The 12713-nt window shown below is 43.7% G+C and overlaps 1 protein-coding gene across 1 annotated transcript; it reads left to right on the top strand.

Moving 5' to 3' along the window:
• Window positions 1-3041: 3041 nt before the first annotated feature.
• Window positions 3042-7120, top strand: LOC110486346 (forkhead box protein J1-B). Its single transcript, XM_021557865.3, has 3 exons — window positions 3042-3309; window positions 3432-4016; window positions 4614-7120. Exons 2-3 carry the CDS (start codon window positions 3444-3446, stop codon window positions 5448-5450), a joined length of 1410 nt encoding a protein of 469 aa, XP_021413540.2. The 5' UTR covers window positions 3042-3309; window positions 3432-3443; the 3' UTR covers window positions 5451-7120.
• Window positions 7121-12713: the final 5593 nt, after the last annotated feature.

Below are 12713 nucleotides of genomic sequence, written 5' to 3' on the forward strand. Positions count from 1 at the left end.
GCAGAGATCATGCGTCCACCTACTCCGCCATCTGACAAAGACTTGACGGTTGGAAACAAAAATCTCAAATTTCGACTCATGAGACCAAAGGACAGATTTCCACCAGTCTAATGTCCATGGCTCGTGTTTCTTGGTCCAAGCAAGTCTCTTCTTCTTATTGGTGTGCTTTAGTTGTGGCGTCTTTGCACTTTGCAGCAATTAAACCATGAAGGCCTGATTCACGCAGTCTCCTCTGAACAGTTGATGTTGAGATGTGTCTGTTACTTGAACTCTGTGAAGCAGCAGGTAGCCTAGTGGTTAGAGTGTTGGGCCAGTAACTGAAAGGTTGCTGGATTGAATCCCTGAGCTGACAAGGTAAAAATCTGTCGCTCTGCCCCTGAACAAGGCAGTTAACCCACTGTTCCCCTGTAGGCTGTAATTGTAAATAAGAATTTGTTATTTACTGACTTGCCTAGTTAAATTTAAAAAGCATTTATTTGGGCTGCAATTTCTAAGGCTGGTAACTCAAATGAACTTATCCTCTGCAGCAGTGGTAACTCTGGGTCTTCCATTTCTGTGGCGGTCCTCATGAGAGCCAGTTTCATCATAACGCTTGATGGTTTTTGCCACTGCACTTGAAGAAACTTTGAAAGTTCTTGACATTTTCTGCATGGACTGGCTTTTGGTTGCTACATGATTCCATATGTGTTATTTCTTAGTTTTGATGTCTTCACTAGTATTCTACAATGTAGAAACTAGTAAAAATAAAGAAAAACCCATGAATGAGAAGGTGTCCAAACTTTTGACTTGTACTGTATATACAAAAGTATCTGAACAACCCTTCAAATTAGTGGATTTGGCTATTTCAGCCATACTCCTTGCTGACAGGTGTCTAAAATCGAGCACACAGCCATGCAATCTCTATACAAAACATTGGCAATAGAATGGCCATACTGATGAGCTCAGTGACTTTCAACGTGGCACCGTCATAAGATTCCATCTTTCCAACAAGTCAGTTAGTCAAATTTCTACCCTGCTAGAGCTGCCCCGGTCAACTGTAGGTGCTGTTATTGTGAAGTGGAAACATCTAGGAGCAACAATGGCTCAGCAGCGAAGTGGTAGGCCACACAAGCTCACAGAACGGGACCGCCAAATGCTGAAGCGTGTAGCTCGTAAAGATCGTCTGTCCAAGGTTGCAACACTCACTACCGAGTTCCAAACGGCCTCTGGAAGCAACATCAGCACAAGAACTGTTCGTCCCGAGCAGCCGCACACAAGCCTAAAATCATCATGCGCAATGCCAAGCATTGGCTGGAGTGGTGTAAAGCTTGTCACCATTGGACTCTGGAGCAGTGGAAACGCGTTCTCTGGAGTGATTAATCACTCTTCATCATCAGGTAGTCTGACACATGAATCAGGGTTTGGCGGATGCAAGGAGAATGCTACCTGCCCCAATGCATAGTGCCAACTGTAAAGTTTGGTGGAAGAGGAATAATGGTCTAGGGCTGTTTTTCATGATTTGGGCTAGGCCACTTAGTTCCAATGAAGGTAAATATTAATGATACCGCATACAATGATATTCTAGACAATTCTGTGCTTCCAACTTTGTGGCAACAGTTTGCGGAATGCCCTTTTCTGTTTCAGAATGACAATGCCCCTGTCCACAAAGCGAGGTTGATACAGAAATAGTTTGTTGAGATCGGTGTTAAAGAACTTGACTGACCTGCACAGATCCCTGACTAAAAACCCATCGAACACCTTTGGGATGAATTGGAACACCTACTGCAAGCCAGGCCTAATCTCCTAATATCAGTGTCGGACTGAATGGAATCAAGTCCCGGCAGCAATGTTCCAACATCTAGTGGAAAGCATTCCCAGAAGAGTGGAGGCTGTTATATCAGCAAAGGGTGACCAACTCCATAGTAATGCCCATGATTTTGGAATGAGATGTTTGACGAGCAGGTGTTCACATACTTTTGGTCATGTAGTGTATGTATGACTAAAACCATATAGAGACAGTGTAGAAACGATAATGGACCTACAGTACCTTCATACAGTTTCTTGACTGTGTCCAACTCGTTAATAATCATCAAAATTAAAGATAGACAGTCAGGGAGTATATACAATTCAAAAAATGATGGAGAGAGAACTATTTTAGGCCAATTTCTGATGGCGAGGAAATATAAGACATTTTAATGCGTCCTCCGGAAATCGTCGAAGACCGAGTGCGCGAATGTGATCCGAGGGGCAAAATGAGTTTTACACCCTGAGTTAGAAAGACAGAGTTTGTGAGCCTGTGTCCCAGACTCCCAGGACCAGAGAAAGAGTAACTGTGATGGAGTTTTCTACAATGATCATATTCATTTTAACGGAATCATAGTTTCCCTGTCAGCTGGGTATACCTACTGATTAAAAAACGGATACAGCAAATTCGAGAACCTAACATCGACAATAACCAGTAGATGTCGCTAATACATCATGTCAAAGCCAGAATTACCCAATTTCATCCCAGAGCCAGTATGTTCGCAATTTCAACTACACACATTGTCATTAACTGTAACATTTATGTCTTCAATGTCTATAAAACGAGGAATTAATCAAATGTCAATTCAAATATCGACCATGTGTAGCTTAAGTGTCACATCACAGTTGTAAAAAAAATGACTCCAAAGGTGGCTGTTTTACAATTAACTAAGGATTTATTCATTATCTACAATTATTCAGGATATATTTGAAATATTATGTATCATTAACTGTCCAATAGCCTACAGAAGACCCTTAGTAACAAAACTGCACTTCAGTTTTTTAAATCAAAACTCATTCTTCTTGCAATTTATGAATGCACAACGTATTCATGACAGTCAGAAGCCACTTTGTTTCTGATTAATTAGGTAAAAAATATTGATACAATATTCTGTGTAATTACATTCTGTTTGTTTTCGCTGATTTAACAAATTTTTCCTGTATTTGCACACATACAGCGAGCCGTAGAAACAAAGGCGAAACCTGAAAACCACTGAGCCAATCAGCGACCTGCTATTTGTTTAGGGCTATTAAAACTCAAGGCGGTCTTTTCTGTCTTTCCCTCAGTATGTTCTGATCTGCCCCTCGGCGTTGTGAGATTATTATCACACATCGACAGGATCTGAACGAATGTGGAAACATAAAGGCTGCTTTTGCAAATTAAGTCTTGGTTTTACATGTTTAGATTGCAGTTTCTCTCCAAGCCATCTGTACAGACATCGCAATAACGTGTAAGAGGTTTGGGTACCATATGAGAACAGTGGAGCTGATCATTCAAGCTGTACTGCGGAGTACACCAAGACCAAGGTAAATGTACTGCTTTTGCAAATACTTCCTTATGAATGAATGGCCACTGTTCTTTTATTTTTATGAGATTATAATGCAGTTGAGTGAGATCACACCAATATTTTGTGGGAATTTATTAACAGGGACACTTTACAATGCCAGTACTACCAAGTCAGGAGATTGCCACCAGATTCAAGGAGAAATGGATGAAGCTTCACCCAGAAGACCAAGACAATGTGAATGGTGCAGTGCACCTGGATGACAGTCTCACCAGCCTCCAATGGCTCCAGGACTTCACCATAGTCAGTGTGAGTCTAGAAAGCCTACCGGGCTCCACTTGCCAGCCGTACCACCTGCCTCAGCCCAGCCACCTGCACCCTCAGGGCTCCGACTCCCCCTCCAGTCCACCTGCTGGGGACACTGCAGCCTCCGGCATGCCTCAGAGTGCAGGCAGCCCCATCACCTCCAGTGCCTCAGCCAACAGGACTAGTTACTACTCACTTCAACCGACAGTGACCAACAACCACCACCAGATCACTGTGCCAGCCAAGTCCCTGGAGGAGGTAGACTTCAATACCAACCACGAGGTGAAGCCTCCCTACTCCTACGCCACACTGATCTGCATGGCCATGCAGGCCGGCAAGAAGAACAAGATCACACTGTCTGCTATCTATAACTGGATCACAGAGAACTTCTGCTACTACAGACACGCTGAGACCAGCTGGCAGGTTAGTGACTCAGTCTGTCTTCTACATTATTGATCAAACCTGAGAGAGGTACACAACACAGGGGGAGAGAGATGTGTGGGCGATTGCATGCAACTAATCCCTCAGAGATACAGTATTTATTTTGATGTCGTATGGAAAATATGTTCTAGGCCTATCATGATTATATATGTTTATCATTGATGTAATCGTGGGTTATTTAATGTTTGATTTTTTGGGGGGAAATAAGTAGAAGGTGCTCAAACCAACGTGAGTAGAGGTGCAACCTAAAAATGGGTAGACATCATTGGACAAAAAAAAAACGCAACGCTCGCTCACCATTCAAAATGGGTAGTTTTATTAGACAAGTTAAATGATTGACTTTGTTTGATTTTCTTGGAATCTCTGTGATGGGGACTATATGATCCAGGAGTACACTGAACTTAAATTGTTATTACCTTGTCCTGACGATGCACATTTGACATGTTATAACCAATGATTTATATAAACATCATTAGTTATAACATTATGACGATCCAGCAACAAATGACAGAGAATATTTCATGAGACTGCTGTCAGTTAGCTCATCTTTTCATGAACTACATTCTATTCTCTCCTCAGAACTCTATCCGTCATAACCTGTCACTCAACAAGTGCTTCATGAAGGTTCCCAGGCAGAAGAATGAACCAGGAAAAGGGGGATTCTGGCAGATTGACCCTCAGTACGCGGACATGTTTGTCAATGGAGTCTTCAAGCGCAAGCGGATGTCAGCCATCCATTTCAACACCCAGGGACACAGCAAAACCCAAGGATCATCCCGTAACCGAAAAACCCAGGAGTACCACCAGCATTTCCCCCAGGCCCACTACACAGTGTCCCACAGAGGGGCAGGTGCTGGGAACAGACGCAAACTTGGTGGCACAAAGTGGGAGACAGTCCATAAGTCACCACTGTTGACACCGGAACTCATGGAACCAGAGGCACTGAAGGGTGAACTAGACTGGGCCATGGTGTTTGACGATGTTCTGAATGGGAGCAGCAATAACTTTGAGGATCTAGACATTAACTTAGCTCTGAACTCCCTGGGCTGTAAGGTGGATCTCTCCCAGCAGGATCAAGGCCGGGCCTGGCACCTGGGGAGGTGGTGCAGCGGGGCTGATCGGAACCACCAGCAGGCCTGCAGGTACATGGAGGTGACCACCATGGGCTGCTACAGCATGGAGGAGATCCAGCAGCACCTCAACCTGACTGGGCTGCAGCAGCCGCTCCCTTTGACGGTCCACCCACAGCACTTTGAGGAGCCGACACTGTTCCCTGATGAGCAGCAGAGGCACCCCTGGGAGGAGCTGAAAGAGGAGGTGCAGGCAGTGCCTATCACCCTGGATCATAGTCTCAGCTTCTGTGAAGGCTTCTTCACTGAGATGCAGCCATGGGGGACAGCAGAGTCTTATATGTGACACCCTCACCCAGCACCAGCCCCAATACTGAACAAGCAGTCCAGCAGGAGGCCAGAGGACCTATAGACTACTGTTTTGCTACATTAGCATTATGGATTTATTCGGAGAAACATCTGAGTCACATTTACTGTGTTTTTTTATTTGCATTTTCTATTTGCTTTGTGATTGTTTGCATCTATGAAACAAACATGCTGTTTTTATTGTAGTATTGAATGTCTGTTATAGAACAAAACAAATCTATCCTAAATTAGCAACCACTTCGTTTTACATGAAGGGTTTAATTCCCAAAAAATTTTACACTACTTGTCAAAAGTTTTAGAACACCTACTCATTCAAGGGTTTTTCTTTATTTTTGACTATTTTCTACATTTTAGAATAATAGTGAAGACATCAAAACTATGAAATAACACATATGGAATCATGTAGTAACCAAAAAAAGTGTTAAACAAATCAAAATATATTTTATATTCTTCAAATAGCCACCTTTTGCCTTGATGACAGATTTGCACACTCTTGGCATTCTCTCAACCAGCTTCATGTGGTAGTCACCTGGAATGCATTTCAATTAACAGGTGTGCCTTCGTAAAAGTTCATTTGTGGAATTTCTTTCCTTCTTAATGCGTTTGAGCCAATCAGTTGTGTTGTGACAAGGTAGGGGTGGTATACAGAAGATAGCCCTATTTGGTAAAAGACCAAGTCCATATTATGGCAAGAACAGCTCAAATAAGCAAAGTGAAACGACAGTTCATCATTACTTTAAGACATGGAGGTCAGTCAACACGGAAAATTTCAAGAACTTTGAAAGTTTCTTCAAGTGCAGTCGCAAAAACCATCAAGCGCTATGATGAAACTGGCTCGCATGAAGACCGCCACAGGAATGGAAAGCCCAGAGTTACCTCTGCTGCAGAGGATAAGTTCATTAGAGTTACCAGCCTCAGAAATTGCAGCCCAGATAAATGCTTCACTGAGTTCAAGTAACAGACACATCTCAACATCAACTGTTCAGAGGAGACTGTGTGAATCAGGTCTTCATGCACAAATTGCTGCAAAGAAACCACTACTTAAGTACACCAATAAGAAGAAGAGACTTGCTTCGGCCAAGAAACACGAGCAATGGACATTAGACCGGTGGCAATTTGATATTTTACACACACATGAAGGATAAGAAATCATTTCTGATGAAAAAAACAAATGTGACAAATGTGTGTATATAGTGTTTTGGAACTCTTCACATATTAATATAATATAATTTCATAATCAGTATTTTGTGGGCAATCAGATCAGACATAATGCAAGAGAGAGTTGTGCCGTGACAGTTTGCTGGCTGTCCAGCAGGCTACATTATACTCTGAAAGTCTTCAACTGTAAAACTTCATGATGATTTTTTAATATTCTTTCCATTAGTAGATATTCTAAAAAGGCTCAGGATTACCTAACATTAGTATAGCCATGGTTGTAAGGGTATGTTATGTAAAGGATGTTTTATGTATGATTCAAGTAATACAGTTAAAATATGAAAACACTGAATCACTTTTTCTGCATAGATGGTCATCTCTTTGGCAGTAAGTTTATCTAAACGTACATGTGATGAATGGGGTGATGAATTATTGAATTATTCATTAAAAGGCTGTAAATAATGCATCAATTAAATAAATACAGTGGACTTAAAAATACATTATTTCATGATGTAGTTTATATGATCTTCCCAAGGATAGGAAAAAGATGGAACAGAGTAAATAGGTGTTAACTTGTGGAATAGACACTGGCTGGAATAGGTTTTAACCAATCAGCATTCAGGATTAGGCCCACCCGTTGTATAAATCTCATTATAAATTGTGTGGTTCGAGCCCTGAATGCTGATTGGCTGACAGCACTAGTATATCAGACCGTATACCACAGGTAGGACCAAAAACTTTTTTTTTACTGCTCTAATTATGTTGTTTATAATAGCAATAAGGCACCTCAGGGATTTGTGGTACATGGCCAGTATACCACTGTTAAGGGCTGTGTCCAGGCACTCTGCGATACGCTGTGCCTAAGAACAGCCCTTAGCCGTGGTATATTGGCAATATACCACACACCCTCGCGCCTTATTGCTTAACTATACTGGATGATCTATTGTTAATGTATGTAGACAGACAAATATTATTCTACTCTACCAGGAATGAACTGTCCTATCTCTATCCCCTACCTACACCCTCTCACCATACACCACTGAACCTTCGTCTTATGAGGACCAGCCTGCCTAAGCCCAGGTCCCTCAGTGCATTCTGAAATGGATGGTACAAAACAAAGCACTTCACCCAGCAGGGCAGAAGAACACACTTCCCTCTCTGCAAGATGAAACGTTTATTTCAGTTCCCTCAAGGAGTTTCTTTCCCAACAAATCCAAATTCCATTTCCAGAGGAGGATCCATTAGCGATAGAGCGTGATGAGGTATTGTAGCAGTGCCCATTCAATTCCACTCATGGTGGAGAAGTTATTCCAGGATAAAAAAATAATCATTTGGTGGTGTGTGTGTGTGTGTGTGTGTGTGTGTGTGTGTGTGTGTGTGTGTGTGTGTGTGTGTGTGTGTGTGTGTGTGTGTGTGTGTGTGTGTGTGTGTGTGTGTGTGTGTGTGTGTGTGTGTGTGTGTGTGTGTGTGTGTGTGTGTGTGTGTGTGTGTGTGTGTGTGCGTGAGTGCGTGCGTGCGTGCGTGCGTGCGTGCGTGCGTGCGTGCGTGCGTGTGTGTGTGTGTATGACCCATTCTGAACACTTCCCTCCTTCTCTTGCACCATGTTATAATGAAGAGAACCTCTTTCTCTTTCACAACAGAAAAAACATAGATATTTCCCTCAGGCAAGTCTGAGCTTGTCGAAGCTTCATAAAATGGCCAGACCCACTGGACTAATAACCATGGTGCAACTTGGTCTGTCTGTGTAAGTCTAATGTTTTTGTAATCGCCACTCTGAACATGAGCAGCCCAGAGGCAGGTGTTAAGGAAGAGTCAGGTCAGGTGGAGGTGGTGGAGCAGGTCTGGGCATGCAGGGGCCATTGTGTTGTTATGCAATTCTGAGTAAACATAAACCAGTTGGATGTGTAGGTAGGTTGGGTCATCCTGAGGTCCATGGCCAATCTGCAAATCACTTAAACTCAAACTGAACCACACCACAGCTTGTGGACCTTACGACAGTTTACGTTCTAGACAATCTAATGGAAGGTACAGCTGGGTGGTGAGCTCAAATCTAACATTCCCCCCTGGACAAACGTTTTGTCTGGTGTCGAAGCCAACTCTCCTGAGCTGCCCTGATAGACTTATCTCCCTGCAGGCTGAACCATGGGGCTCTATTCAAACAAGGAACTGTGGCACACTGTCAGCCCAACATGCAGATCTGTCAGGGTGAACAAGCAGGGCAGTCAATTCACCCTGACCCTGTCTGCTTTATGTCCTCCTGGTACTGCTGATTACAGGAGCTGACTGCTGGGGGGCACAGGACAGCCAAGGAGGAGCTGACTGCTGGGGGGAACAGGACAGCCAAGGAGGAGCTGATTGCTGGGGGGCACAGGACAGCCAAGGAGAAGCTGACTGCTGGGAGGCACAGGACAGCCAAGGAGAAGCTGACTGCTGGGGGGCACAGGACAGCCAAGGAGGAGCTGACTGCTGGGGGGCACAGGACAGCCAAGGAGGAGTTGACTGCTGGGGGGCACAGGGGACAGCCAAGGAGGAGCTGACTGCTGGGGGGCACAGGACAGCCAAGGAGGAGCTGACTGCTGGGGGGCACAGGACAGCCAAGGAGGAGCTGAAACAAAGGGTGAACTGATACTGATGGGTTCACTCATGTACACAATACATGAACAAAACAAATCATGTTGGTTTTTATTAGTCTTTCCAGTGATATACAGTAGAAAGCACAACACAGAGTGGGGACGGCCTGAAAGCTCTATGCGTTGTTCTGTGTATGTTTCTTTTACGTCTGTACAAACAGTCCCGACCTGACATACCTATTATTAAACAAGTGGTCCCCAATCCCCAGAGTCCATTCACTCTGAGAATGATTGCTTCTCATTGTTCCCTGCATCTTCATTCAAACCAAGTGGAAGTCTTTGTGTGGTGAGAGACGTCTGGGGATCCATCTCCTTCAGATGTGTGTGAAACCAGAGCAGAGAAGGGGATGGGGAGCTGCATCTGACTGCATTGCATTAGTCAAGTAAACCTCTGTCCTAATGCACAGCTCTGCTGAGTTTAAAACATAATTCTAAATATATATCTATACTCTTGAGCATGGTTATAGACATGTCTTTAATTATCACTGTTGTATTCATTATGATAGGAGAATCCTGACAAGTTCCAACTTTTACATTCTCGGCTTTACTTAAAAATCTTTTGGGAGACCAAATGTCATGATTGATATTCAGACACACAAAAGAGATCCGTTTTTTTTTTCAAGTGGGATGACTGTCTCGTATCTGTCACATTAGGGGTTAAAACAGACTAATCTAATTTTCTCCCATGGTCATTTCATTTCCACGGTCCATTCCCAATTCTGACTTGGGCTGACTGATCAATGACATCCTCCAGAAAGAAAGACAATCTAAACATAGAAAAATATATCATTTGTTTTTACCATGCTGTTTTGACAACCAGACTGCAGACCAAGTTGCCTACTGTTTGTGACTGGAATCTTCACAGGAACTCAAGAAAATTTGTTTTTTTCTCTCAAAGACTGTCATGTCGTGACCATAGAAAGCCTGTATTTTTTATGGTAGAGTAGGTCAGGGCGTGACTAGGTGTTTTAGTCTAGTTATTTATTTCTATGTGGGGTTCTAGGTTTAATTTTCTATGTTGGTGATTTGTATGATTCCCAATTAGAGGCAGCTGGTAATCGTTGTCTCTAATTGGGGATCATACTTAAGTAGCAATTTTTCCACCTGTGGTTATGGGATATTGTTAATGTTTAGTTGCCTATTCGCACAGCATAGTCGTCACGTTTTGTTTATTCTTTATTGTTTATTTTTTTCTAAGTTTCACTGTCTATAAATATGTGGAACTCTACGTACGCTGCGCCTTGATCCATCTATACTAACGAACGTGACAGAATATCCCATCAACAAAGGACCGAGCAGTGTGCCCAGGAGGAGGAAGTATCCTGGACTTGGGAGGAGATCCTGTATGGGAAGGGATCCTGGACTTGGGAGGAAATCCTGGCAGGACATGATCGCCTTCCTTGGCGGGAGTCGCCTAGGAACATGAGAGGACAGCGACGACGTCAGGAAGGAAGGCCACAGAAACCCCAATAAATAAATACAATTTTGGGGGGGGGGGGGCACATGGAGCAGTCGGTGGGGCCGAGGAGTGAACCAGAGCCAGTCTGGGAGAATTGTGTATTTTTTTTATTTATCTGTTATTTTACCAGGTAAGCTGACTGAGAACACATTCTCATTTGCAGCAACAACCTGGGGAATAGTTACAGGGGAGAGGAGGGGGATGAATGAGCCAATTGTAAACTGGGGATTATTAGGTGACCGTGATGGTTTGATGGCCAGATTGGGAATTTAGCCAGGACACCGGGGTTAACACACCTACTCTTACGATAAGTGCCATGGGATCTTTAATGACCGCAGAGAGTCAGGATACCCGTTTAACGTCCCATCCGAAAGACGGCACCCTACACAAGGCAGTGTCCCCAATCACTGGCCTGGGGCAATGGGATATTTTTTAGACCAGAGGAAAGAGTGCCTCCTACTGGCCCTCCAACACCACTTCCAGCAGCATCTGGTCACCCATCCAGGGACTGACCAGGAACAACCCTGCTTAGCTTCAGAAGCAAGCCAGCAGTGGTATGCAGGGTGGTATGCTGCTGGAGGAGAGAGAAATGGGAGAGTTGTTGAGTTGGTGGAGGATGCACGGCATTTGCCCTAAGGAACGTGTTGTCAGTTTAGTGCCACCTGAGTCAGCTCCCCGTACTCATCCTGAGAAGTGTGTTAAAGTTCCAGTACAATTGATACCGGCTATACGCACCAGGTCTCCACTGCGTCTTCACAGCCCAGTTGGTCCTGTGCCAGATCCTCGCACTTGCCGTGCGAAGTGTGTTAACGTTCCGGTACAATGTGTGGCGGTTCTGGCAAAGTGTCTCCAATGTTTAGTTCATGTTTAGTTGCCTGTTCGCACAGCATTGTCGTCACGTTTCGTTTATTCTTTATTGTTTAGTTTTTTCTAAGTTTCACTGTCTATAAATATGTGGAACTCTACATACGCTGCGCCTTGATCCATCTATACTAACGAACGTGACAAAGACAAAGCACGGTTGGGAATAATGGTTTAATATCCAATGGTCTTTCATTAACTTCCTCTATGAAGGTACGTGGTCTCCCACATGAAAACATACTGTAGTATAGAGGTTGTTAGGCGGTCAATGGAATGCAGACCGTGAGGGGTAGAAGGGAGCTGGATTGGGGCTAATTAAACACATTATTTTTTTAAAAAGTGGATATTCATCAAATCCGTCATGACTGATGTCTTGTAAGAGACCCAGAAGCATTTCGCTACGCACACAATAACATCTGCCAAATACAGTTGAAGTGGGAAGTTTACATACACCTTAGCCAAATATATTTAAACTCAGTTTTTCACAATTCCTGACATTTCATCCGAGTACAAAGCACGGATCCTGCAGCAAAGCACGCCCACAACATGATGCTGTCACCCCCGTGCTTCACGGTTGGGATGGTGTTCTTCGACTTGCAAGCCTCCCCCTTTTTCCTCCAAACACAATGATGGTCATTATGGCCAAACAGTTCCATTTTTGTTTATTCAGACCAGAGGACATTTTTCCAAAAAGTACGATCTTTGTCCCCATGTACAGTTGCAAACCGTAGTCTGGCTTTTTTATGGCGGTTTTTGAGCAGTGGCTTATTCCTTGCTGAGCGGGTTTTCAGGTTATGCTGATATAGGACTCTTTTTACTGTGGATATAGATACTTTTCTACCTGTTTCCTCCAGAATCTTCACAAGGTCCTTTGCTGTTGTTCTGGGATGGATTTGCCCTTTTCGAACCAAAGTATGTTAATCTCTAGGAGACAGAACGTGTCTCCTTGCTGAGCGGTATGACAGCTGTGTGTTCCCATGGTGTTTATACTTGCGTACTATTGTTTGTACAGATGAACGTGGTACCTTCAGGCGGAAATTGCTCCCAAGGATGAACCAGACTTGTGGAGGTCTACAGTTTTTTTCTGTGATCTTGGCTGATTTCTTTTGATTTTCCCATGATGTCAAGCAAAGAGGCA

The sequence above is a fragment of the Oncorhynchus mykiss genome, chromosome 13 (genome assembly GCF_057628025.1).
Source record: "Oncorhynchus mykiss isolate SJ-2025 chromosome 13, ASM5762802v1, whole genome shotgun sequence".
NCBI classification, from domain to species: Eukaryota; Metazoa; Chordata; class Actinopteri; order Salmoniformes; family Salmonidae; genus Oncorhynchus; species Oncorhynchus mykiss.

Excerpts from the sequence above, each read along its gene's own strand:
- LOC110486346 (XM_021557865.3), top strand. The coding sequence starts at position 3,444 with ATGCCAGTACTACCAAGTCAGGAGATTGCCACCAGATTCAAGGAGAAA. Across the intron at positions 4,017-4,613 it reads ACGCTGAGACCAGCTGGCAG|AACTCTATCCGTCATAACCT; the intron begins GTTAGTGACTCA and ends TTCTCTCCTCAG.